At 40.3% G+C, this 26,876-nt stretch overlaps 1 protein-coding gene across 4 annotated transcripts in view; it reads left to right on the forward strand.

Annotated features, from left to right (window-relative positions):
* Positions 1 to 26,876, forward strand: part of PPARGC1A (PPARG coactivator 1 alpha) — a 365,245-nt gene that overhangs the window by 325,109 nt on the left and 13,260 nt on the right. For 3 of the 4 annotated variants that reach the window (XM_069856202.1, XM_069856203.1, XM_069856204.1), the window contains exons 3-10: positions 7,439 to 7,633; positions 8,584 to 8,706; positions 9,617 to 9,821; positions 13,846 to 13,891; positions 14,000 to 14,073; positions 23,529 to 24,441; positions 24,997 to 25,101; positions 25,238 to 25,358. In XM_069856202.1, the coding sequence (XP_069712303.1) occupies positions 7,439 to 7,633; positions 8,584 to 8,706; positions 9,617 to 9,821; positions 13,846 to 13,891; positions 14,000 to 14,073; positions 23,529 to 24,441; positions 24,997 to 25,101; positions 25,238 to 25,358 (1,782 nt within the window). Of the gene's footprint in view, positions 1 to 7,438; positions 7,695 to 8,583; positions 8,707 to 9,616; positions 9,822 to 13,845; positions 13,892 to 13,999; positions 14,074 to 23,528; positions 24,442 to 24,996; positions 25,102 to 25,237; positions 25,359 to 26,876 lie in introns of those variants that run through there. The other variant, XM_069856205.1, reaches the window with a different exon arrangement.

The raw sequence follows: 26,876 nt of genomic DNA on the forward strand, positions 1-26,876 counted from the left end.
CAGGACCTTATCATGTGCATGAACGATTGCATGTAAAAGGGGAAGGCAGGAAAGGTAAGAGGCTCTGTGTGCTGCTGCAGGGGTGAAAGACGCTGGTGGTAGGCTTAGAGGGCAGGCTGCATATCCTTTTTTACTCCATGCAGTGAACTACTTGTGTGGGTAGGGCTGCCCACCCCGCTTCCCTCACTCCCTGGTGGCAGCTCACTCGCCCCTCAGTTCAGCTCTGCTTCCCCACCAGTGCTAGCAGCCAGCAAGCTTCACTTCCCCCTTTTCTTCTCTGGTCAGTATGCACAGCAAAGGAAAACTCTCAGCCTTTTTTAGTTTTCTGTGGCTCTTCATCAGACTCTTCCTCCTCTGTGCACTTCTGCCCTTTCCCTGCCTTTGCTTTTCTCCACCAAAGAAGCAGGTACAATTTTGTGCTCCAGTGTGAGGCTCTGCCCAAACCTAGCCCACTGTGGGCTGGACAAGATATGCCACATCTTCTCCTTCTCCTCCAGTCCCCCATCTGTGAAGACCAAGTTATCTTCTTTGGCACTGGGCAAGGCAGCAGGATGGTATGTCTGTGATGTGCCTTGGTGTTGCAGAAATGCAGTTCCTGGTAAGAGGTTTGGTAATGTTTTTACAGTGTCAAGTCCTGTACAAGCTTGGTGAGCTAACCCAGTCCAACACAGCTAATGCATTTATTTAGTAATCAGCAAATTAGCCGATGTAGTTTGTAAATGTTGAGGGCCAAACTGCTGATAAGATGATTTGCTTTCAGGTGTTTTCTCAATATAGTGCTCAGCATCAAATATAAATTGAATAGAGTGATCTTTTGATACTGAGTCAAACTGACTGTGCTTCCAAAGATTCTGTGGTTTCAATTGCCATACATTTTTGATATTGGGTCTACCCAATACACTGATTCCAGCACAGCAATAGCTTATCATTGGTCCCCTTAACATGGTCAACAGCACAATAGGTTGTTCACAGAAGACTTTTTGTTTTGTCTTTTCCCCGGAACCAAAGATTACTATCATAGAGGGGAAGGATACAGTTTACACAAATTAAATTGAAGTGGCTTGCAAAACATGAATGGATTTTGGTCAGTAGATGTAAAATGGGTTATAGGTTGGTAGCTGGATGTGCAGATCATGAGATGGATAAGTCAATTAGTATCTCTTCAGTTTGTTAGAAACTTAATTGCCAGGCTGTAATGGAAACTTCTGAACTGCAACGACTGGTTAGAAGCAATTAAGAAAGTGACTTTATTGTGGAAGAATATGTAGTAGGCTCTTTTAACTGGCAAGTTTAGCTTGTAGCAGAAAGGTTAGATTTTTCACCGGCAAAAATAGTCCCTCACTAAAGAGCTATGGTGGCATTACTCTGTGTGATCAAGGGCATGGTCTTGAAGAAAACCCTATTTGCAAATGGCCTGTACACTGGTTTTGTGTTGTGATGCTTTATGTCCAGATACTTGACAGATGTTCTGTGAAGTCATGTGAGCGTGTCTCTTTTTAAGAAAGTAACCTGAGCTTAGATACCAAGAATAACGACAAAAACTTTTTGAGACTTGAAAAACACACCATGTTGAGTATATGAATAATAGTAAATATTGTTACTTTTATGTTGTTATATTGTGGAGAAGGGAGGGTTGATGCTACAGGTTCTTCCATCTCCTTCAGCCTGCAGACTTCGTGCAGATCCTTCTTGCGGTGCTGTAGTATCCATATGAGCGATGCTGGTTGTTCAGTCCACTGCAGGGACCCGCTCTTGAAGTTAAGCATTGCAGTACCTGTATCGTGGATAATTACACTGTTTATTTAATATGGTTTTAGGGGAGAGTGGGACGGCAGAGCATATTGCTTCAGGTCTCCAGAAATCCACTTGGAGTGAAGCTGTTGCAAGTATGGGGATGTGTTTGATCCTACAGATGAGATACTTAAGACAGTCCGTATGTTTGGTAATGGAACTCCCAAAACTGGAATGCAAGCTCTGGATTCAGTGGTCTTTGCCTACAGGTGCATTTGAGAACTATGACTGTAGCTGTCTCCTTCAAGAAGAAGATAAGTTCTCTTGTTTCCTTCCCATACCCTAAAGGCATTTGTACAGGGGTGGTGATAATTAATCCCCACATTTCTACTATGTATAAAGAAACCTGGCTGTAATTTTCTCCTAGTGGGACTCCATTTTGTTTTTAAAGATAATTGATAGCTCTGGACTTAAGCATTTCAATTATGGGAATGTCTCTTGGGGACCAGACCAACAGACCTTGGAAAAATGTTCTAATGCAAATGCATCATGTGAATTTTTACTGTAAGACTGCAGGATGCCTAAGGATTTGTAAAGCAGTTGAACATAAAATAAAAGCTGAACTACTTCTCAAAATGCATAGTGGCATGGGACTGGTTGTGAGCAGGAAGAGTGGGAAAAGTGGTTCTCTTCTTGGACCACCAATTCCTCTTTGATCATGGGAGAAAATACTGCCAGGTACAGCCAGCTCTAAGCTGAGGAGAAGGAGGCACTTGCCTTGGACAGAACATTGAGAAGGCAGCAAAATCACCACTGTGTGTGCTGGTACTGTGGCAGGTTGGCTCCCTCCATTCCAGAAGAGGGAAAGCTTGGGCTGTTATTATTTGCTTTTACCATCCCTGACCTCAGCACTCATTTTTCACTGGCAGGAGTAGGAAGACCAGCTGGCACCCTAATTCCTTCCCTCCTTCTACCTTCCCCATGCTTCTGCTCAGGCTGTGATTCCTTATCCTTGGGTGACAAACCTTGGTTTGCAGGGCCAGGGCTGAGATCCCATCTGCCCCTGCTCCTGCATGGCTGTTGACAGGAGGTGTTCAGGGCTGGAGTGGTGTTGGCAAGATTTTCAATGCCTCTGCATCTCTGTGTGCAAAAAGGAGTGAATCTGTACCCCTCATTTCTCCTAGTAGTGTGAATCTTAAGGACGTTCTTATTCCAAATGTGTCATTAAGGAATTAAATCCTGTTGGGACTCCCAGATGTGTTCACAAGTCATTTTTGTGCTTTTGAAAGTAGTGCCATAATGTATTTGTATTTTTAGATCACTTGGATATTTTCAGCTGCAGGAAAATCTTTTGTTTTCTTTGTTAATGGTACTATGAATAGATCTTAGGCTACTGAGGAAAAATGAGTCAATTTGTTGAAATGGCAATCCCTTGTGAATTTAGGTGTACACCTGGCTGCTCTGAATTGCTTACTGAGCTGGGCTGCTTGAGTGGTGACAGCTTCTACCAGCTACAGTTTTGTCCCAGAGATTCTTGGGCTTTTTAAGAAGACTTGGCGAGCTGCCACTGCTCCCAGGTCCTTGGGGCTGTGGATTAATGCTGCAGTTTAGACACTGATCTTTCAGTATGAATCAAGATGGGCCCCATGCACCATTCAGGTTATCCGTAAAGAAACTTTAAGGCGTCGTCATCATTCATTAGCTGATTTCACTACTTGAGATGCAGTACACAAAAGCTGTGTATATAATAATTGCAAATGAAAAGTGCAGGCCGTCAACAAGAGCAAAAATGTTGGAAGGTACCATTAACATTTGGGAAAGATTTTCTAGTGATGGGATTGACCCATTTCTGGAGTGAATTAGCCGTACCCAAGTTGTCTACGAGACAGCTACAATGGAGTCCTGTGTCTGGACCTTTACACACTAGCTTCAAGGTTTTCAAGAAGGGATCAGCACATGTGAAAGACAAAGTGGCCAGGTCTCCATTACAGCTGAGTCTTAGGCATCTGCAGTGGGGTTGCTGGCAAGTAACATGTATTACTGATGCAAAAGACTAGCCATGAGGTGAACTCCATCAAAAGGCAGAATAATCAAAGAAGAAAGAATTATCAGGGGTAGAGGATTTAAATACCTTTGTGTGAGTAAACTATCAACTAATTTCTTATAGCTTTTCACTGGTCAGAGAGAAGATACCTCTGGGGACATTTTACTGAAGGCAGAAACCCAATTAGAATAAGGTTGTTACACGTAATAATGTGTTTTCAGACAGGGAATTATTTTTAGTGCTGTAGAAATATTAAAGCATTGGAGCAAAACATGTAAAGGCAGAGAAGAGCAGAGTTAGAAATCTTTCATGGTCTTTCACCTCCTAGATCAGTTGATTTTTAGGATCAGTTGGTGTTCTGGCAGTTTGCAGCACTAGCAGGCTTTCCCTGTTGTGTTTGCCCATGCACAGTGGCACTGATGCCAAATCTTATTTCTTTTCAAAGCTAATGCCATTCTGGATATACTAGAAACTTTTGCTGTCAGAAACGTGGAAGCACGTGAGTTCAGTGTCATACTCTGGTTCCTTGCCTCAGCTAGGTGAAAATTTGCAGGGGTCAAAGAAACTCTGGCCCTAATGTCTTTATGTTAAACTAGCAACCAACGATGTTAGGAAATTCATGTGGTCTGGCTGGGAAGTGGTGCGTAACTGCTTCTGAATTAAAAAGACCCATTAGTTAGCAGGATACAGTCATTTTGAATTGTTTTGTGTTTAATAATTGCATATATGTGTGGCTTTACATTTAGGATTATCTTCGACCCGTTTTCTAATACACTGTAGATCATTTAGGTGGTCTATATACTTAGGATGTCCTCCTTTAGATGGAAGCAAACCCTTTCAGTGTGACCCTGCTTGGAAGTCAGGGACATGGTGGACTAGTTCCTGAGAACACATAGCATTTCTGTGACCTCGGCAGAGACTGAAGGTGCTCAGCTCTCCTGATTCACCAAGCCTGTGTGATGAGCAGGTTGGATGCCAGTCTGAAACATGAACTTCTGTGGTGACAGGGCTGAAACCGTGAAAGAGCCCACATTTGGCCATGGTGTTGCTTCTCCCCAGTGCTGTCAACACCAAGACTCAGGTTGCAATAGCAAAGCAGAGAGCTGCTGCTTCAGTGATCATTGCTTAGACACTGATGTACCTCACCATCTCTCCCTCTGCATCTCCCCTCAGTACCATTTCTGCTGTATCTAATAATTGTGTTTCTTTATAAGCAGTAATTTAGGACAATTGGGAACAATAGCATAGTTAAGCCTTTAAAAGGTTATCTCACAATGTCGTTTTCTTGACTAATGTGTTCCTGCTGCCATGTCGTTTGTGAATAGACATGTGTTAGCCAGCTAGTGTGCTTCATCTGTGGTGACTTTGATTTATTTGCTCTGTAAATTGGGACTGAAGCAATAATGGAAAGTGACATTAATTGTTTAACAGAGTCCTCTTTGTCACATCCTCTGCTTTCTCTGGGGTGTTTGAATGTTGAAACTTGTACAAAACTAATTGAAATTGCTGTGATGAGGACCAGTGTCCACTCAACTTTCTGTTCTTGAATGTCAGTGCACTTGAATGTCTGTTCAAAGCACAAGAGCTGAGCAGCTAACAGCAAATATCAGGGTTTCTTCTGGCATGCTGTTATTAAAGAAGGCATTCCCCATTAGAAATACTAACACTTCTAGCTTTGTTGTCGGCTTTCTAAGCTGCAGGCCTTGGTGGCAGGGGCAGTGCTCCCCACCAACTGGGCTTGCTGGAGAGGTTCCCAGTGTGGGGCTGGGGGTCAGGCACCAGACCTTCCCAGCCACCATGCAGCTGAGGGCTGGCTCTCGCCACCAGTTGCCCCACCACCTCTGAGGGGATCGAAATGCCACTGGGGAAAAGCCAGTGCTTTTTATATTGCAAAGTTATTTTTGCCTAATAATGCCTTTTTGCTCTTTCTAGAAATGACTCTGTAATTTTCCTTTTTTCCTCTCTCAAAAAGTGACTGTGAAAAGCTGCATTTGGAGTGTGGTTTCATTCACAAGGTGGTTTCCCTCTGCTTATTTCCATACCCTGCTCACTGAATTATCATGATACTGTGCATGGGTCTGCTTAGTATAGTGAAAATCACCAGATGGTGGGACTTAGACTCTTTTCCTCAGTGGCCAAGGCCCTCCTGGCCTTTTAAGTAAATACTTAAAAGCTTTGCCTGAGTGTTTATTTGTTTCTTTGGAATGATGGTGTAAGCACCAGAATAGTCTGTGCTCTGCCATAGCTTTCTAGTTGGAAGGTAGAGCTTTTCTGTAAGAAGCCATGAGGTGTGATTTGGGAGAGACCTCTGGCAGGAGGGATTCTCTGTGTGGTTTATGAGCGTCTCTGTTCAGAGTCTGGTAGATACTGAAAAAAAAATCATGCTAAGGGGATACACAGATTCACTTGATTTTTTTTTTTCCTCTTCTGAGTTGTGACTGGTGATGTTTTGTTATTGACTCTTTGAACTTTCTTTTTTTCCCCAAAAGGAGATGTTTTGTTTGTCTTACTGTTATATTCCTTGCTACTTCACTTTTAAATATGAGATCTGAACTTGGCTGAAATCCCTTTGCAGTGTGAACCTGAAACGTGATGAGCCACTCTGAAGCTGCTGGAAATACTCCCAAATTGATATCCCTAGAATCAGTGAAAGTATTTTCATTTATTTTAATAGCACTAGGATCAGCCTAGGAATTCTAGGTAATTGCTCTGTCAAGATGAACTTCCAGTCTTTCTGAGAAATAAATATAATGATTTTTACACAATTGTATTCCTCAGAACCCCAGAAATCTGTACCTTAATATACAATAGGGACTATATTTAATTAAAAAACTAGAAAACATTTAAGTTTATTCACATTGACAAAAAGAAGTCTTGTTGCTGAAATAAGATATGTAATGTAAATTAACATTTTGGCCACTTCTGATTAGGAATTAATCTACTTTTTATAATTGCAGTCTGAATTAGATAAATGCATACAGTAGTCACATTGAGTACTCAAACAACATAACTCAAAGGGATGACTTCAAAGGCAACCTGCCTAATACACTTCTTTAATAGAAAACCAAAGCACCTGTCGTTTACAATATGAGTGCTGATGGCTAGTCTTATGCCAGAATGCTTAGGAATTAGTAGTTGTCCATTGGGTTTGGGGCAAGGATTTCCAGAATATGGAAGGAAAACCCTTTCTCTTACTCTACACTGCATGTTTTCTGAATTTCACTGGTGATTCATTTTGATTATCTGAGTAGCTGTCTTATTCTCTGCTTGTAATTTTGTCAGGTCAATTAGCTGGTGTTCAGCGTTGAAAAGAGAAAGGAAGAGACAGCCTGGGCTGACACCATCATTAGGTGTCAGCAGCTTAGGCGCTTCCTGTAATACAATCCCTGGGTGATTACTTACTGTTGTTAACACCTGATAAAAAAAAAAGGAATTGTGGAAGAAAAGTAAACTAGAGCAATATGCTGTGAGTGCAAAGAGATTTCTCTTGAGTGCAGAGATGGATCATTCTATTGCACTTAATTACATCTTCCTAGGCACTGTTGCAGGCTGCTGTTTCAGGGGCTGTCTTAGTTGTGTTTTGACTGCTTTTTCACATACAAAGGTGTAGTTTTGTTCCTTGTCTCTTCTCACCTGTTCTTTTTGTTTTGTCCCCTCCCCCAGAAGATAGATGAAGAGAGCGAGGCAAACTTGCTAGCTGTTCTTACTGAAACACTGGACAACATCCCTGTGGATGAGGATGGATTGCCTTCATTTGATGCACTTACAGATGGAGATGTGACCAACGAAAATGCCACTAACCCTTCCCCAATGCCTGACGGCACCCCTCCAACTCAGGAGGCAGAAGAGCCGTCTCTAGTAAGAACCCTTCCTACTGTTTAACAGGAATTGGATGTGCCTCTGGCTACCCACTGCATGGGTATGATGTAGTCACAGTAAGGTCTGGACTTTTCATTTAGAATGAGAAGGAAAATCAAGTAAAGAACTGAAAATTAGCAGGGGAGAAACCCCACCAAAATAGCTGAAGGATGACTAATAAGGCAATCTATTAAAAAGTGTGTTGAAGAGATTGGTTTTGATATTCTTGTCCTAATGGCTGACACTTTTCATTCTGTTCATATAAGTCAGGATAGTGTTTTTTAATTCATATTTCATTTATTGGTGCTCTTTTTATATGTATGTTTTAACGTCACTTTTGGTGATTTGTCAAGGCAGGCCTGTTGACTCTGGTGGGATGTGGGGCTAATTTTGTCTCTTTAGCATTGATTCGACCAGTAAGCGCAAGCTTAGTAGTAATCAGAGCAAACCTGAAACTTTGGTGAATATTTGGATGAAACCTGATATGCCTTTTGCTTAGATAAAACCAGTCTGAGATGTAATTCTGTTTCTGCTGAAAGCCCACCAGCTTCTACAGAAGCAGAGACAGATATGTGCCTCTTGATGCCACGTCCATTAGTCTGTTTAAGTTAATGTCTCTGTTTAGATCAGAGGCCTCTTCTGTCAGACAGATTGCCAAGAATTTCATTTTGCCATGGATTCAGAAATCCAGGGCCCCTGTCATTTCTGCTTGCCCCACAGTATACTGCAGTATAGGGAGCAGAAATATGCTGCCAAGCCAGAAGAAATTGAAAGCTGTTTGCTCTGGGGAATATTGACCTCTTCTTTCTGATTTATTGTAATTCGCTTGCTGAAATTGATATAGCTAATTTTAAGTAACTAGACAAAAAAATGTAGATAAGTCATTATAATCCATAAAGATGCATAACTTTACTTTTTTCCTTCTACCTCCCTTTCCCTGATGTTTGTAGCTTAAGAAGCTCTTGCTGGCTCCAGCCAACACTCAGCTAAATTACAATGAATGCAGTGGTCTCAGCGCACAAAACCATGCAAACACTAATCACAGGATCAGAACAAGCCCTGTGGTTGTTAAGGTACAAATTTAATCTTAATAATAAGGTAAAAAAAGAGAAAAGAAAACCAACAAAGAAAAAGTGTAACAAGGTCTTTTATGCTTTCAGCAACTAAGCAAGCAGTAGATCTGTATGTATTGTATTAATCTGCCTGCTATCTTGCAACTGCTTTAAAAAAAAAAAAGGGGGAACAGATTATAGACTGGGTTCCAGAAAATCACCTGAGCTCCTTTATGCTCTGAATATTTCATTTATGCTTTTTCTCTTGGCAGAGTTCTGTTGTAGTCCCACCGTCTGTTACTCTTGCCTACTTTATTGATACAAAGAGTAGTAGGGGGCATGGTAAAATTTGCTGATGGGCTGGTGTTGTTTATGAGTGACTCCAGGATGCAGGGCTACTATTTTACCAGCTGTCTGAGCTAAGAAAAATGATACTGTATTCTTGGCAAAAGATGTATATCAACCATTAATTGGATAGAGTGGGGATTCTGACATAATTCTGTTAGCAGGCAATATTAAACAATGTTTGTCTTGCTGTTCACCGTAACTGAAAACGGAGCATTTAGGGGTACTTAAGAGAGTTGCGAATAGTGGGCTCAAGCAACCAGCAGCAAATTAAGGTTTAAACCAGCTTATTTCTTTGTTCACAGTAAAGGGCTGTAGGGTCTTGTTAGTTACATGTTGCTGGGTAGGAACATTGAAACGTAAGAGAAATGAAATAAAAAGCTGCATAAATGTCATTTAGGAATTTTAAATGTAATTTTCTTTCCTTGTTCTGCAAACAATTATTCACAGCTCATAGATCTAGTACACTTAGACTGAACACTTCATTGAAAATCTCATCTCTTCAGAAAACCTATATCCATTCTGATAAGGTTCAGCTCACTAATTTTTGCTTTTTTATTTTATTTTATTATGCCCTGTTTTTAAGACTGAGAATTCATGGAGCAATAAAGCGAAAAGCATTTGTCAACAGCACAAGCCTCAAAGACGTCCCTGCTCTGAACTTCTCAAATATCTGACTACAAATGATGACCCTCCTCAGACCAAACCAGCAGAGAATAGGAACAGCAGCAGAGACAAATGCACCTCCAAAAGGAAGCCTCATCTGCAGTCCCAGACAAATCATCTGCAAGGTAGGTGTGGGACCACAGAACGCAGTTTTGGTACCAGTGGTAACGCAGGGAGGCTGAAATACTGTATTTGTGAATACTCTTGATACCTATTCTATTCTTTGGATTAGTATTGTTAACTCCAGAATCTCTTCTTTGTAGGGGGAATTTTAAAACAGTATAATGAAGTTAGAATTAGTTAGCTAGATTTAGCTTTTAAACAGTTCTAATCCTGTCTCTGTCCCCTTTAACCTCAGAACAGGTATCTCGGGGAAAAAAAAAGTTGTAACAAATACCACATGATAATATACCAAGCTAGCTGGAGATATTTATTCACAGAGTACTGTACTGCTAAGAAATCATTATACCCCTAAACAAGCTGGGCAGGCCAGTTCATTAGTGAGCTTCTTTCTTTTTTGCTGGTGTAAAACTGAAGGCATTGTTAACCTGCCACATAGTCCTTAAGAGACAGTAAATAGTACTCTCACTGCTACAGAAAAAGCAATAAATGTGTCATTCCTGTTAAAGCTGGAATGCTGGTTTGTAATTTTATTTTGTAAATAGTTGAAAGTTTAGCTGCCATCCTGATCTTTCTCTCTCTCTTTTTAGATTCTTTATGGTCAAAACTAAACACTTGTGTTCACTTTTAGTATCCCCCAATGCATAAAGAACTGGTCTATACTGCAAGTACTTTATGTGACAGAGATGCAAGAACTTAAGCCCCTCTCTTGTTTTCTCTTCCCCTGCCTGTTTTCCCAAGGTAATGGAAGGCTGTAAAAGCTTATGAGCCCCAAGGGATCTTTTTTAGAAGTTCCTGTTTCTTTAAAATACATATGCGTATATATATTGGCCTAGCATCTAGAAGGCCAGGTGTCTGTCTCAGTCACATCAGTGCAAATCCTGGATGACAACGCTGAAGTTGTGGCAACACATATGAGGGTATGACCCTAAACGTGTTGTTCTGGTATTTTTAAAGCAGCAGTTGTAAACTGTGTGTGTTTTTCCTTCTTCTCTCCCCATCCCTGTGCTTTTTCAGCCCCCATCAAATGTGATTTTTTACTCCTCCTGTAGAAGTATATGCAAACTTAATAAAAACAGTCTTCTCTTCCCAACGATAAATACCCTTTTCCCAGCTGTATGTTCTGACATCCTGAGTATACTTTTCCCCATTATGGTCTCAAATTCTCTGAACAATGTTTCTTTTAAGAAAGAAATCCAACTGCCCCTAGAGCTTCTTAGATGCCAACTGCCACTCCTTCTGGACGGCTTCAGCAGTCTGCTTCACGGCAAAATCCAAACTGAACTGTATGTGTGAAGCTTGGGTCTCTTACTGCGATGGAACTGAAACACAGAGCTGCTAGAAGTTACAGGGAGCTTTATTAACACTGTTGGGTGTTAAGGTGATACATGATGAAGCATATCATGTGTAACATGCTCTGTGCATGTGTATGTGGTACACATACATAGACATATGTGCACACACACATGAGTACGGATCATGAAATCTTTCTGTTCAGATCAGAGGTGCATTTTTTCCCCAGCTGAGGCAATTGTGTACATTCAGTGTAGAGAAGCAAGGCACACTGGGTTGTGGAAACATCGTGGATGAAGAGATTAGGAAGTTCCAAAGGGACATATAGTGAACTTAGCAGCATTTAACAGATGACTGTGACTTTGATGGTATTGTGAGTGAAGTTGCAGACAAAGAGGTGTTACTATCCTCTTTGATTCCTGGCTTCCAAAATGTTTTTTCATCAAATTTGCCTCATACACTAGTAGATGACTTCAATATCAATGAATTTGCATATAGTACAAATACAAGAATATGATGTTTTCGGCTTGGGCAGTCAATTCAAGCAGAATCAAACTTGCAAATTTAACTGGTATTCACAGACCTGCAGTCATTTGCTCATATGTTTAATCAAAAGTATGAGAAAATTGGCTCCTTCTGTTTTAAAAAATAATCAAGATCTGATTTTTTTCTTCCAAAGTTAGGGAAAGCTCACAAAGGACAAGTCAAACCATATTTTCCTTTAGATTTACTGTTGCAAACATATTGCAAACCCAGGGGAATGTCCACAAACCCATTCATGCCAAAGATCATCTGCAGTTTTGCATTGAAATTTGCCCATGAGGAAACTTAGTTTTTTTGAACCTGAATGTTTTCAATTTACAGGGACAAGCAGCTTCATGTGAACCCTTTTTAATATAAAAAAACCCAGACCACAGTAGACCTTGACACTCTAATAAACAGGCACCATGGAAAATGATAGTGTCTTGGCTAAATATTTACACTATCAATAGGTGTATGTGAGGACCAATCTTTTGCAGGAATACTGTTTGGTCAAGACCTTGCCTAGCAATAAGAAAACTGATGGGTGTTTTGGTATGCAAGTGGCTCAGTGGGAGAGCTCAGTGGTATCTCCCTAAGATGAATAGATATGAGTGTGAGATGACACCTTGGTTCTGTGCCCATCTCTGGCAGATTTGCACTGTGCCTCAGTGCTTCAGATTTTATATATATATATATTCTCATGTGGACTATTCTGTGGGACTAATGAAAGCTAGAATGAGACTTTTTAGAGGCTTAAATAGCCTTTACCCATTCAGCTTCTTTAGAAAACCAAAATTGGGTAAATGGAAGCTTTTGTATCAAACTTTATTCCAGAGCCTTACTGTAAGATTTGATTTTTTTAAGTCAGTTTTACCTCTAGATAGCTACTGGCAAACATTAGTATCCCTAGATATATATAAAACGCGCACAAAAATGTGTTGGGTTACAGTCAGTGTTACAGCACCTGGTTTTATGCACAAATCAGCAGCAGTGCTGGATGAGACAACTCGTTGAGGTGCAACTCCTCACTCTGGCAGTGACTTCTGAGGAAGGTGAACCCGAGGTGAACACCTGAGCTTCCATTTCTAACTTTCATATGGGGAGGAGGAGAAACAATATGCAGCTCTAGAGAATTGAGTTAATTTTTTTAAAAATGTAATATTACTTCAGAAATACTCTCGAGCTTATAAAAGTAATCAATTTGCATATAAAATCCCTTTAATGTCAATGGGAGCTCTAAGCCTGGAATGAATACCTAATATGCAATAGTGACACTCTGGACAAAAGATCTGCAGTGCAGGAGTGTTCAAGGGGAACATTTTGTCTTAAGTAATTAATTTGCAGAAAAGATCCCCTGCTGTTGTTCTTGGTATAATGCTCTCTGTGTTAAAACATCCATCTAACTTCTGAAAAGTAAAATTTGCAAGTAATATTCCTTTTAATTTTTAAACATTTTGCTGGCAATTAAAGGAATATTAGTTGTATTACAGTATCCTAGTTCTTGGCTTGCTTTGGGAAAATGCAAGTTTGCATGAGTAAAAGCTACAAAGACTTGTATTTTTATAGCTACAGCTTTGTTTTGCGTATGTTGAGATTGTAGTGCTGAGAGCTTCAACCCCATTTTTAACCATCTGTGACTGTGTCCGTGACTTGTCATAGTTTGCAGAATAATTTGCAGAAATTTGGACTATTAACTGATTGGACTCTGGCCTTATAGAAACAACCTATTCTCAGTGCTATATATAAAATTGTATATTGTAGGAGTAAAATTAGCTGAATATTCATAACGTTCTGTTACTTTGTAGTTATTCTGCTGCTTCTGTTTCCAAATAAAACGTGAACTGTAGTCTAAATTATCTCTAAGAGAAATAACATTTTCAGAGTGTATCCTGTACATTTCTTCATTGATTTTTAACATGTACTACTCTTCTTTGGAAAGGTCCTTGGCATTTGGGTTGTGTACTGTATTTGAAATGTTCAGTAATTGGTATAAGTCATTGTTGAAATTTAGGTGCCCTTTTGATACCAGTAATAAGGAGTCAGGATGAGTCTCCTTATTTATCTATCTAAGATACACTAAAACGGCTGTAGAACTACGGGAGCTCAGCCCTGACAGAGTAATGTGCAATTCCAGCACCAAAATAAATCTTTTTAGTTTAGTATACTTTATGGAGTGTTCAAAAATTCCATAATTGTTTTCTTTTTTCTCTTTAGCCAAACCAACAAGTTTATCACTTCCATTGACGCCCGAGTCACCAAAGTAAGTACTAAAAAGTGCAAACATTAATAAAAGGGAGGGGGATTCAGTAGATTTTGGCTACAGCAACTCCATTTCAGCTTGTTTTTATAAATGTGCCCTGTCTTCCAGTGATTCCAAGGGTTCCCCATTTGAGAACAAGACTATCGAACAAACCTTAAGTGTGGAACTCTCTGGAACTGCAGGTGAGCAATGAGGAGTACTGGTGTCTCCTTTAAGCATGACTTGTATTTGTATTTATTCATTTTGAAATACCACGTGTACACCAAGATGTCACAGAGGTCTCCAGCAGATTAACTTCAGGCCAGTTTAGCATTGACTTCTTATCCAGTTACCTGAGAGGGAATGTGTTTGAACATACAGCTCCAAACCTGCACAAGAGAGCATAATTTCTGTGAAAATATGAATGCAACCATTTATCTGTTACACTTCCCCATATCCCGATAGATTTGTGTACTGCTGAGTGCCATCTCTCAAGGAAAAGCCCCACAGCACAGTGTATTAGATGTTGCAGATGGAAAAGTTATGTCATCCAGAGTGTCTCCAGGCCGGTCTAGGGCTTTACGTGACTGCATGTTTCAGTACTTTGTCAATTCTAGATTAATATGTCACAAATAACAGCTTTCTTCTTTGCCGATGAAAAACTATTCCATAGCTTAGAGGTAAATTTTAAATTGATACTAGTTTTATATTCTTGCTTTCTCTTTATTTCTTCCATTAGCACACTTCACACAAACTCCCTTTATCCTTCTTTTGCTTTCAGATCCCTGGTGTTTGTACCTTTGAAAAATTTGTAGATGTTTTTGTCATGTGCTGATTTTGTTCATGTGACACCCGTTTCACTCCTTTAATTCATCTGCCCTTTCTGCTAAAGTCAATCCCTTTGGACCTCAGATCTTTTTTATTGCTTTTCTCTGAACTCTGTTCTGCCTCAGTTTTCCAGAATTCAGCACAAGAGCACATGTTGAGTTCCACTTGAGCTATTGTTAAGACTGTTTACTTTCTCAGTTCTGTAATATCAAAAAATAAGAATTGTGAATGCTTGGCATGCATTTCTCTCAGGAGCATCCGTAAGGAGTAACAGTGGATTGTAAATTATGTGATCGTTAGCATTTTGGGGACCATTCAAACCATGTCTTAAGGTACCATAAATCAGCTTGACGCCCCTGAATTCAGTGGCAGCTTTACACAAGAGCAGGTCCAAGCACTGGGTTTGCACATGTACTTCAGGCTTTGACCTCCTTACAACCATAATTTCACTTTTTCAGAAACTCCTTCATTTGTTCAGCTTTGGAATCATAGAATCATTTGGTTGGAAAAGACTCTTGAGATCATTGAGTCCAACTGTACCTGTCCACTGCTAAACCATATTCCTGTGCACCTCATCTACCTGTCTTTTAAACACCTCCTGGTATGACAACTCAACCACCTCCCCGGGCAGCCTGTTCCAGTGCCTGATAACCCTTTTGTTGAAAAAAAAATTTCCTGTTATCTAATCTGAACCTCCCCTGGTGCAACTTGAGGCCATAAATACGCACACTTTCCTCTCACATGTCCTAAAAAACTGAAGTCTTAATCAAGCATCCATGCAATGCAGTTTCTTTTTGTAAAACCAACACAAACATGGCAAAATTCACTGTATATACCAGAATAATCCAGTTCAATGCCAGCAGGCCTCAAACATGTAGAAGCTTCTTTTATCATTACTGGAGTGCAAATCTGCACAAGAGCGCGCATTTGTAAGCACACTGGTAAGTCAGTGCTTAGTGCTGCCAACTGAAAGGGGCAGATGAGGTGACTACAGCAGAACGATACAAGCAGGCATTGAAATCACTAAAGGGAGCAGTGTTTTCTCTCAGCCAGAAAGTCATAAGCCTGCTCTTCGCATCAGCTGACTAGACAGAAATTGGGAGGCAGTCTGACCCCTGGATAGTCCTCTGCTATTGCCTCCATAAGGCAGTCTGACCGCTGGATAGTCCTCTACTATTGCCTCTAAAATGGCAATGGGAATGGTGTTGGTATTACTGAACTCATTCCGCTCCATCAGCTGTGCACAGAGTACAACAAAATAGCTCAGTAGTTGTCTTAGACAATATAACCAGGGGAACTAGCACACTAAAAAAATGCTCCAGAAGCTGTGCAACACCACAACTGGATGAGTATGTGAACAGAAATGTTGTCCTATGAAACTATGAATATATCCCCCCCCCGCCCCCAGATGTAAATACAGTCTAGCTAGAACATAAACTGATAGTGAAGGAGAACAAGAATTGGTGGAGTCTGTGTGGCCAGGGATTTGGGGCAGTGTTCCCAAGCTCTGTCTACCAGCAGTCCTGGCTCACTGGGGAAGTTGAACTTGACTGAAGGCTGACAAATGTTGTGTCCATTTACAAGAAAGGTCAGAGGGAGGATCCAGGGAACTACAAGCCTGTCAGACTGAACTCAGTGCCGGGGAAGGCCTTGGAGCAGGTCATCTTCAGTGCCCAGTCATGGGTTTATGAAAGGCAGGTCCTGCCAAACTAACCTGATCTTTTTCTATGACAAGGCAACGTGCTTAATGGATGAGGGAAAGGCTGTGAGTATAGTGTACCTGGACTTCAATAAAGCCTTTGACACTGTTTCTTATGGTATTCTGCTTGAGAAACTGGCTGACGCTGACCTGGACAGGCACACCCTCTGCTGGGTTAAAAACTGGCTGGATGACCAGGCCCAAAGAGTGGTGGTAAATGGATTTAAATCCAGTTGGAGGCCAGTCACAAGTGGTGTTCCCCAGGGCTCAGTGCTGGGTCCAGTTCTGTTCAATATCTTTATCGATGATCTGGATGTACCCTTAGTAAGTTTGTGGATGATAGTAATCTGGGAGGAGGTGTTGATCTGCTTGAGGGTAGGGAGGCTCTACAAAGGGATCTGAACAGGCTGGATCAATGGGCTTGAGACCAATGGCATGAGGTTCAACAAGGCCGAGTGCCGAGTGCTGCAGTTGGGACACAACAACCCCATGCAGCGCTACAGGCTTAGTGAAGAGTGGCTAGAAAGCTGCCTGGCAGAGAAGGAGCTGGGGGTGCTGGTTGTCAGCTGACTGAGTATGAGCCAACAGTGTGCCTGGGTGACCAAAAGGCAAACAGGATCTTGGCCTGTAGCACAGAGTGGCCAGCAGGACCAAGGAAGTGATTGTGCCCCTGTACTCAGCACTGGTGAGGCTGCACTTTGAATCCTGTGCCAGTTTTGGACCCCTCACTACAAGAAAGACATTGAGGTTCTGGAGTGTTGTCCAGAGAAGAGCGATGAAATTGGAGAAGTAGCTGGAGAGCAAGTCTTATGAGGAGCAGCTGAGGGAACTGGGGTGGTTTAGTCTAGAGAAGAGGATGCTGAGGGGAGACTTTACCACTCTCTACAACTACCTGAAAGAGGGTTGCCAAGAGGTGAGTGTTGGTCTTTTCTCTCAGGCGACAGATGAAAGGATGAGAGGAAGTGGCCTCAGGTTGCACCAGGGGAGGTTCAGATTAGGCATCAGGAAAAAGTTCTTCACTAAAAGCGTTATTGGGTTTTGGAAGAGGCTGCCCAAGGAGGTGGTTGAGTCACCATCCCTGGCAGTGTTTGAAGGTGGGTAGATGAAATGCTCAGGAATATGGTTTAGTAGTGGACAGGTACAGTTGGACTTCATGATCTCAAAGGTGTTTTCTAACCAGGCAACTCTGTGATCCTATGATTCAAGCAATGATGGTGGCTCTTGGACTTCATGTAACACTTGCTCTGGTCTTCAGAATGCCTGTTGAGGTTTCAGGAGACTGCATTTCATCACTTGGTAACTGTATTAATCTCTGCCTTCATACACACATAGATTTTATTTTTATATTCATATATGTATATAAATCTATAAAAATATAAGTGTTTGTGCATGTCTTCCCTTTTAACTCATTTATATTGCCATAGTATTTTGTGTCATGTGTCTGCTTGTGCTGGAAGGCAACAGGTACATAACAGAAACAAGCTCTAGTGCTGAAGAGCTTACAGTGTATATGAGTAAATCATGGCAGAACTGGAACCCACTTCAGTAAAAAAACAACCCCCAAAAAGGGGAAAAAATAGCAGCAGTAGTGATTAATAATACCTTGAAGTTCTTTAGTGAGACCCTGATAACCACGTTGCTCATTGTCCTTCTATAGGGCAACTTTCACTCTACAAGCACTATTTATTATAATTTAAATAGGAGTTGCCTTGATCTTGCTGCCGAATTGAAAAGACTATTAGCAGTGCTGCTTGTGCTATCGAAGCACAAAGTATTTTAATATAAATAGCAGCTCCCTTGATCTCTCTTCTGAGAACAACATTGGTTCCCTCACTGATGAATTAACTATGGAGTGGAAAAATAAATAAATAAAAGCATTTCCCACATGAGCCATCAATCTTTGCCTCACACACTCATTTTGGATTCACGTATCTAAAGTTAAAATGAAACCATTCTCTTCCCAATGCTATATCTTCTTTAGGATGGCTTTGTTAGTAGTCATGAATGTAACTGTTCTCCCTAAAACTGTCGAAACATTGATTTGTCAAGTTACAAGGAACAAATAATTTCTTAAACACAAAAATTCTTTGAGTGCATATTAAATGAGTATCCTGCAGTAGAGCAGGAAGTCCATTGCTATGTAAATTACAAACTCCTACAGCTTATTTCTGCTGTTATTATAAGGAAAATTAACCAGAACATCATGATATGGAGGAAGTTCTAGGTGACGATAATGTGGTAGATGAGCTTTCTGTATAAGGTGAGTCTCATTCTGGGTAAGAGGTTCTCAAGAAGTTTTTCTTCCTTTGTAATCACAGCTACCTATATTGCTAAAACCTTGCTAAGGGGCTATGGGCTGGAACCTCTCTTAACATCTTCCAGGAACAAGGGATGTTTCTATATCCCTGGAGGACCTCTTTCCTCTGCTACCCATCAGGCTGAGGGGACACCTGCAGACACAGGGACTAGAAGGACTCGCCCTCTGGAGGTGGCTTTGTTTCTCTTGATCATCAAGAGCTCCTCAATGATAGACTTTCTGCTGAACTTCTGAATGCTGCAAGTTAGATTGCATGGCTCCTCAATGTTTGAAATTCAGTGTTCTCTGTTCTCTTAGTGTCTTTTTAAACCTTCACTTCTAAATACTCAAACCTACCACGTAAGTGCCTGACGTGAGTTTACATGCTTACAGCCCTACTACCATAAAAGTAGCAATCAGTAACTGGAAGGCTGTTTCCACCCTCTTATGTAAAACAGGTGGCCTGATGGAAGTCTCTCATTTGCACAGGGATCCTTTTAATTTACTGGAGCATAAAACTCCTCACCTGTCTTTCTTGGGTGCAAAATTTGATCTCTCTAAAAATCAGTTAGAAAAGACTGTAAGAACTCAATGAGCTTGAATAGTGGTTTGGAATTCATCAGCATCCTTGGGGATACTTACACCCTGCTCTTTGCCCACCTCTAGATCTGTATTACCTCTTAGTTATCAAAACAAATACTTAAAATCATATAAAAACTTATCTGACCTCAGAATAATTTCTGATAAAATGAAATAAGAAGTGCAGAGAGTTGACCAAAGGGAATAAAATCTGGTAAATTATTTGATATTTTCAGGCATCTGTCTTCATTTTCTGCAACACTGACAATGGCATTAATCTGAATACTCAACAAGCATGTAGTTTTTTATTATATGATGGCTATTTCATTTTATTAAGTTTTCCTGGCTTCTGCAGTCTTGTGCAACACAAAACCTTCTGATTCTTTTACTGAATTGAGCTGTTATCTTATGTTCAGTGTTTTAAGTGGCCTTAAATGTTGCCCTTGACAATCCATTTTCAGACTTGAAAGGTATGAAAAAATTTGGTTTTGGGGCCTCTCAAAAGCCCAGTTTACACATAGAAAGGTTTCAGGGCTGCATTCTCCAACAGACAGTAATCCTCAGCCCCCTTAAAGCACAACAAATGTCATCAAGCATTTAAAAGCTAACAGTTACAGTAGAGTTTTATGAAGATCAGCGTCTATGTAAAACAGCATTGCAAATCAGTCCTAAACAGTCAAGATGTCATGTTTTATGCAAAGGCAGTCCTCTAATTTCTGCTTATCAACCTAGCTGAGCTAAATGAGTTACTAAGGATTTGGGATTTTTAGTGGAGTTTTGGAATGTATGAAAAGTAGTTTCACTCTTCCAGAGACTTTCTTGAAAGAGGTTGCTCAGCCAGTGTGGCAGAGATACAGGGAGAATGGTGCTGCTACGAGAGCAATGCTGGCAAATTGATGTATGCTACCAAGTGAGTTCGTGGTATATACACAGAGCAAGGGAAGGTGCAAACATACCGTTTATGGAATCCATTCAATTAAAGAGAAATTCCACCAAAGAAAATGATTTTACAGCATGTCATGAAAAAATACTTACCTTTTACTTTAAAAAGAAAAAAGACTGTTTAAGGGGAATGATTGTAGAGTATGCACCACTTCTAACATATTTGCTGTGCAGAAGTACGTAAGTGTGAGTGATGTAGAGGTACTTGTTTATTATAGAGCACATTTCAATGCAGTAATCATAAATATTGCTAAGGTTGTGCTCTGTTGAAATATGACCTACATACTCTTGATTGTTTGTGTTACGTGATTTGTCTGACACCCATTACATTCTGGGTAATGGCAGCCATTTGTTGCTGTGCACAGCAGGCTCTTTTGACAAAAGAAAATAGGCAGCAATAAAAAAGCTATAGTCTGAATTACATTCTGCACAGCGCTGCACTGCTGAGAGTTTGTGCAAGTGTGTTAACAATGCTCTGAACTGCCTCTTGTCAGCCTTCAGCCCATAATGGCCATCTGTCCTTCCATAAATCTGTCAAAACCTGCTAAGTTCAGGAGAGAGCACAGAGTATACCTTGTATTGTCAATGCTAAAATGTACACATTGGTGGAGAAATTGACGTGTATAAAATAATCCAATGGTTATAGAATATTGTAATGCCACTGATGTGGGATCATGGCCCTTGGTGAACATTACAAGGGGTTAGTGTGAAGATGAGCAAGTGTGCAGCCAGCTGGTTTTCTCAAAGTTCACACTTTGGACACTGGTCATGGGATGTGCAGAAGGTGGACTCTGTAGCAGTGACGTGAATTCAAAACTTCACTCCTCCCTTCATCCCCCAATGGAGACTTGTTCAAAGGTTAGATGAACTTTTTCCAACATTTATCCATTTCTACTTGCCTGTGCACTTCCTGCTTCTGCTGAAAAACAGGAAAAAAGCCAAAATGCCACGAGGAAACCCTTTCTTAGTCTGTCCTCAGCACAATTCTGCCAGCAAGAGAAGTGCCAGTAAATTTAGCTCAGTCTGTACTTTTGCAAGGGCTTTTTGATGGAGTTTTCTTTTCCCCTTCCTCTAAAGATTGTTGGGCTCCTTGTCAGGTTTCTGGACATCTCTCTGTTCTGTGTTTAGCATATTTCCTGCCAGGGCTAGCTTTACAATGAAGTGGGAATGGAAAAATATTTTGGTTTTGATACTGAATTATCGCTGGGGTTTCTTTGCCTGAAATTCTTAAATATGCATGTTCATTGTGGACTAGTTGTTGGAAGTAACACAGAGGGACTGGAATTAATATTCTCCTGCTTCACTTTTTCTTTGAAACTACATTTGAAAATTCAGCAACTGATGCCAGAGCTTCTCAGGGGCTATATAATTTCGTGAATAAGAGTGACGCATCTAAATTTTTTATCTAGAAAACAGTCGTTGCTTACTCAAATCTTTGTTGAATCTGAGCCTGATTTTTTTTAACCCAGAAATCATTACTGTGGAGTTTTGAAGAGGACTCTTCCCTTCATTTTGCCAAAAACTCATTTAGTAGTCAAACATATTTGTTAGTGAGCAGATGGATAAGGTGTGAAATGTGTACTGCTGAATCTAGTGAATTTTTGGGAAGGAAAAAAAAACAACTGAGGGCTCAAATTAGATGAAATAGCTTAACAGTAATAACTTTGCACAAGACTTCTTCATTTTTAAAATCAGTTTTAGGGTACCTGGAGTTTTGGATGTCAGCATCTTTGCCTCAGTTTCCCCGACTTTGGTGATATTAGACAAAGTCTTCACATAGCCATGGGTACCTGATAATCCTTTTTTCCAAACATTCAGGCAAAATCAAGCTTCAGTCTCACATCAGGTATTCAAGCCTTGGTACTCCTGTCTTTTTTTTTTTTTCTGGAACAAATTCATTGCAGCTAATGTGATGGGACTCCCAGTCTCCATTTATGTTCCTAAGGGAGCACTACGCGTTGATGGACGCTTTTCCTTCTTTACAGCAAAACACTATAAAGCATGTTCCATTTGCATTGATCTGCTGATCTGTGGTGCATGGTTAAAAATACAAAACAAAACTCTATAACCATATTTGAAATACACATTTCCTGTAAATGTGCCCGTGCTCTCTTTTCATTCTTGCTAAAGAAATAATGGATTGCTCATTGCTTGGGCTAGAACAAGTCTTGGGACATCATCGACCTGTGGAGTGCTCAAGGATGGTCTAGATTATCTAGAACTCCCTAATCTCAGTCTAATTAAGGACAACACTTATGTATTTGTTTGGTCTTAACCATATATACCTATAAATTGCATTAGAGTCAATCTAACAGAAGCAAATTTTTTAAAACCTAACATACTAACTACTTTTCTGAAGAGCAGTGGCCGCAGTCTGCTGTTACACTGCACTGGTGTCCTGTGTTTTCCTTTTATATAATCTGAAGAAATTCTATAATTTCTACAGAAAATGTAGCTACTTAATTCTACCCTTATAAAAATAAATGGGAAGGTGCTGCTTTGGTTCTTGGGTTTTACTAGAATGATCTGTAGTCCTCCCTGCAATTTTGTCTCACCATAGTGATATAGTCTATTATAGTTATCTGAAAGATCATGGTAGTTAATGGTGTCTTTAGTCTTTGAATACTTACCTGTTTCATTTTGGCTCTCTACTTCATGATGCTCGCTAATCTTTAGTTCTGAATGCAGTGGTTCATTACAGTTGCAGTGGTCGATTGTTCACTTGGGTTTCAGTTGCAGAACCACATTTCAGGCAAAATGTATTAGTTATGCTTACAAGAATGATTATACATACATTTGCGATGGTTTACTAAGTTAATGAACTGTGAAGACAAGGAGTCATTGCAGTTGACTTGTAGAGTTGCTGTACTTCCTTGTATTCGAGCTCTGCATCCTACCCAGGTTCCTTTGATAGCACTCATTTATTTTTCTCTGGCTTGCTTTTATTCAGGTTTTTATCTGCTAATTTCTTTAGGTTTTTGACAGGGCTATTCTTTTGACTTTTGATTTTATATCAGAATCTTTTTGATTTTTAACAAAAAAGCCTTTTGTTTTTTATCTGTCTTTTCTATCAAAATCTACAGAGGGAAAGGCGGAGAAAGGGGAGGTGCAGAAATTATGCTGACTGTCGCTATTGTTGTTACCAGACCTTTGGTGTCTCACACCCTAAGTACGCTTATTCCCAGTATTAGCAGTGTTAAAGTGACATAGAATTGATCTTGTGTTGTCTCTGTTTTAAAGAAGCACATGAGCCGCCTTTATAAACATAGTTTATGTGCTTAAAAATATTCTGTTCCTCCTTTTTTTCCCCTTAGGCCTAACTCCACCTACGACCCCTCCTCATAAAGCCAACCAGGATAATCCTTTTAGGACTTCACCTAAGCCGAAGTCATCATGCAAGACTGTTGTACCACCTTCCAAAAAGCCCCGCTTTAGTGAGTCTCCCGGTTCTCAAGGAAATAACTCAATCAAGAAGGGTCCAGAACAGTCTGAGCTGTATGCACAGCTTAGCAAGACTACAGTACTGTCCAATGGACATGAGGAGAGAAAGACAAAACGGCCCAGTTTGCGGCTGTTTGGTGACCATGACTACTGTCAATCTATGAATTCAAAATCGGAAATACACATTAAAATATCCCAGGAACTTCAGGACTCCAGACAACTAGAATTTAAGGATTCTTCACCTGGGTGGCAGTGTCAGATTTGTTCTTCTTTAGAACAAGACGAGTATTTCAAGAAAGAGACTTTACAGACAAGTAAGCAGGGATCCCACGGTAATAATAGAAAACAGCTCCAAGACCAGGAAATTCGGGCTGAACTGAATAAACATTTTGGTCACCCCAGCCAAGCTGTTTTTGATGAAGAAGCAGATAAGACCAGAGAACTAAGGGACAGTGATTACAGTAATGAACAATTCTCCAAACTACCTATGTTTATAAATTCAGGACTAGAAATGGACGGTCTCTTTGATGACAGTGAAGATGAAAGTGATAAACTATGCTACCCTTGGGATGGGACACAAGCCTATTCATTATTTGATGTATCACCTTCTTGCTCTTCTTTTAACTCTCCATGCAGAGATTCAGTGTCTCCACCCAAATCCTTATTTTCTCAAAGATCCCAAAGGACACGCTCTAGATCAAGGTCCTTTCCTCAACGCAGGTCTTGTTCCCGTTCTCCATATTCCCGATCGAGGTCAAGGTCACCCTGTAGTAGATCCTCTTCAAGGTATAGTACATCAAATTCATGTATTTTCATTGTAGTTATAAGAAAGAAACCAGCAAAAAATATGAAGCAAGGAAAGGAAGGAATAAAGAAAGAAGGAATGATCTAGTGCAACTTGCTCTATTGCTCCTGAGCTGATCAACTCTGAAGGTTACGGGGTTGCTACAGAAACACTTGTTGCCATTATCTTTTATATTTGCCAAGTTTACACTTTCTGAGTGGAGCCAGTCAGGTCAGCAGCAGAGCAATTGGTGAGAGATGTACACTACTAACCTTTCCCATTATCTGCGAGCTGCCAGGTGCCAGTCTAGCTGCAGTCCCTATCAGATGAAGCTGACAGTGTCTGACTCTGTGCTCTGTGTTAGCCTCAATAAGGAACGTTACAAGAGGGCGGTGGGGGGAAATCACTTGAAGCCCTTTAGTTCACTAGAGGATCGCAAACTCACTGGAAAATCTCACTAGTAGCTTAGAAGAAATTGTAAGTTCAGGAAAGAGGTAGAAAAATGGTGTCAATAGATTCAAAGTGAATGACAGAGGTCAATGTGTTTCTTCCTGCAGATCTTGTTGCTGTTATGAGTCCAGCCAATGTAGACACCAAGCATACAGAAGTTCTCCCGTACGTGCAAGGTCCCGATCCAGATCACCGTACAGTCGCAGACCCAGGTAGTGAATTTTGTGTGCATTTGGTTTACTTTGCAGCTGGTTCTCAAGAGATAATGAAGCTTTCCAGAAACTGTATTGCTAATTTTACATTCACAAATGCAGGTGCTTGATTTAATGACTAAGTTATGTTTCCTAGATATGACAGCTATGAGGAATATCAGCATGAAAGGCTGAAGAGGGAAGAATACCGCAAAGAGTATGAAAAACGGGAATCTGAAAGGGCCAAACAAAGGGAGAGACAGAGGCAGAAAGCAATTGTAAGCACTGTGAAGATAACTTTCATTTTGAAATAGACTTCTTTTTCTTTTCATAGATTTCTAAAGCTAGAACTCAGACTTTATTTTCTTTTTTTATAAAAAAATCCCTCAAAATACAAAAATCTGCTTACGTGCATTTCTTAATATTTTGAATTTTAGACAAATATGTGCTTTCGTAACAATTTATGTTCTGATGTTAAAATAATAATTTTTTCAGGTTCTATAAATTGCAACTCTTCAAGTTTTTCACAGTTAACAAATACAAAGGCCTTACTAGAGAGAAATTTCATCCAAGACAACAGACAATTAAAAATGAAGTGGTCTGATTTTTATACAGATCTATCAGTTGGACTTGCATTCTATACTATATATTACCTACCAGGGTGCCAATAACCAGTGTATTTTCTGTATGTCCGGGTTTTTTTACAGAAGCAATATAAGGAGTCAGCTTACACACCGATAGATGGACTTAGTAGTTGCTGTAATTGTCTGTACAGAGGGTGTAGATAACAGAATTCAAAACTGGGTTGCAAATGCATGAGTTTAATGCCTTTTAAAAATGAGGGGGTTTTTTTCTGACTATGACTCAGTTAATTTTTAAGTTATTTTTAGCAGAATAAATAGTCTGAAGACACGATGCAATTTAAAATGTCACTTGACACTGGGCCTTTTCATAATGAATAGTATTATTTAATTATTTTGTTCATTGCTGTTCTGTGTGAAACAACTGAAATACCTGAGGCAATAGAAATACCCATGTGGAGATGAGCAGCTCTTGCCTCTCGTAGCAGTAGGACTGAAGAATGGCTGCTAAATGGACAGGTGGCTCTTGCCCCTTTTTAGTTCCCCCTTGGCAACTACGTGATGGTTTTGATAGATTAAATCGGGAACTGCTGTAAATCTGGACTCTTCTTGTAGCTGTTAAGCCCATTTGATGGTTTGCCTTAACAATTTACAGTTGGTTTTCTCTGTCCTGCTCTCCCCATTCCACTGTACGTTTAGTGCTGCTTTGGCCGTGTGCTGGCTCTTGCATGAACTGGTGCAGTCCGAGACATTTCATCTCTGTTCCCAGATTTTCCCTTAGTGCTCCGTCCAAGTCTCACTGAAATGAACACGTCTTTCTTCTAGTGCCTTTAGTGGACTTTGTAGTAAAAGGTGATTTGTCACACACTTGACAGCATTTTTTCTAAAACACATACTTACAGAGCTGGGTGTGTGTAGAGATTGACATGTACTGGTGTAGTCTGTGGCAATGAGAAGTTCTGGGAGGGAATAGACACCTTTATTTTATGCTTTTTTTTCCTCTGCTACTGTTGTTCCTAGTGAGCTTCATCAAACCATTTCACTTTTCTCTGCTTCAGGTGCTCCGTCTACAAAGTGTGGGTGATCATGTGTATTTTGTAAAGCATAAGATTTAGAGCTATAATGTGCTCTGGTGTACTTATCTGCAACTCATTGAAGGCAGTGGAATGATTCTGCTTGGCTATATTTAAGTCAGTTGTTGCAGTTAGTTTTAAA

The sequence above is a fragment of the Phaenicophaeus curvirostris genome, chromosome 4 (assembly GCF_032191515.1).
Source record: "Phaenicophaeus curvirostris isolate KB17595 chromosome 4, BPBGC_Pcur_1.0, whole genome shotgun sequence".
Lineage (NCBI taxonomy): Eukaryota > Metazoa > Chordata > Aves > Cuculiformes > Cuculidae > Phaenicophaeus > Phaenicophaeus curvirostris.